At 74.8% G+C, this 313-nt stretch overlaps 1 protein-coding gene across 1 annotated transcript in view; it reads right to left on the bottom strand.

The window, feature by feature from the left end:
- Nucleotides 1–283, bottom strand: part of STX18 (syntaxin 18) — a 147,707-nt gene extending 147,424 nt beyond the window's left edge. Inside the window, exon 1 of the mRNA XM_019526231.1 lies at nt 187–283. Coding sequence (XP_019381776.1) covers nt 187–248 — 62 coding nt within the window. The 5' untranslated portion in view covers nt 249–283. The remainder of the gene's footprint in view (nt 1–186) is intronic.
- Between the last annotated feature and the right edge of the window lie 30 nt (nt 284–313).

Raw genomic sequence — 313 nt, 5'->3', positions numbered from 1 at the left:
GGCGGGGCCGGCCTTAAAGGGGCCACGTCCCCCATTCCTACCGCGCCGGGGGTGGGGGGGTCCGAGAGGCCCTTCACCGCACTCACCACGTCGCGGGCGCGGGCGGAGAAGTCGCTGCGGGGCCGCGGCCCCCCCCGACGCAGCAGCTCGTCGCGGGCGCCGTCCCCCGCCGGCAGCCCCAGTGCCTTGTTTCGGGTCTTCACTGTCTTCACGCTGGCCTTGAATAGCAGCGTGATGTCCACAGCCATGGCTGCCCCACCCGCCGCCGCGCTGGCAGCCGGTGCGCGCCGCACACTCGTCCCCGCGCAACGCG

The sequence above is a fragment of the Gavialis gangeticus genome, unplaced genomic scaffold (assembly GCF_001723915.1).
Source record: "Gavialis gangeticus isolate Ggan-Ray unplaced genomic scaffold, GavGan_comp1, whole genome shotgun sequence".
NCBI classification, from domain to species: domain Eukaryota; kingdom Metazoa; phylum Chordata; order Crocodylia; family Gavialidae; genus Gavialis; species Gavialis gangeticus.
This window is presented reverse-complemented; position numbering and strand designations above follow the sequence as displayed.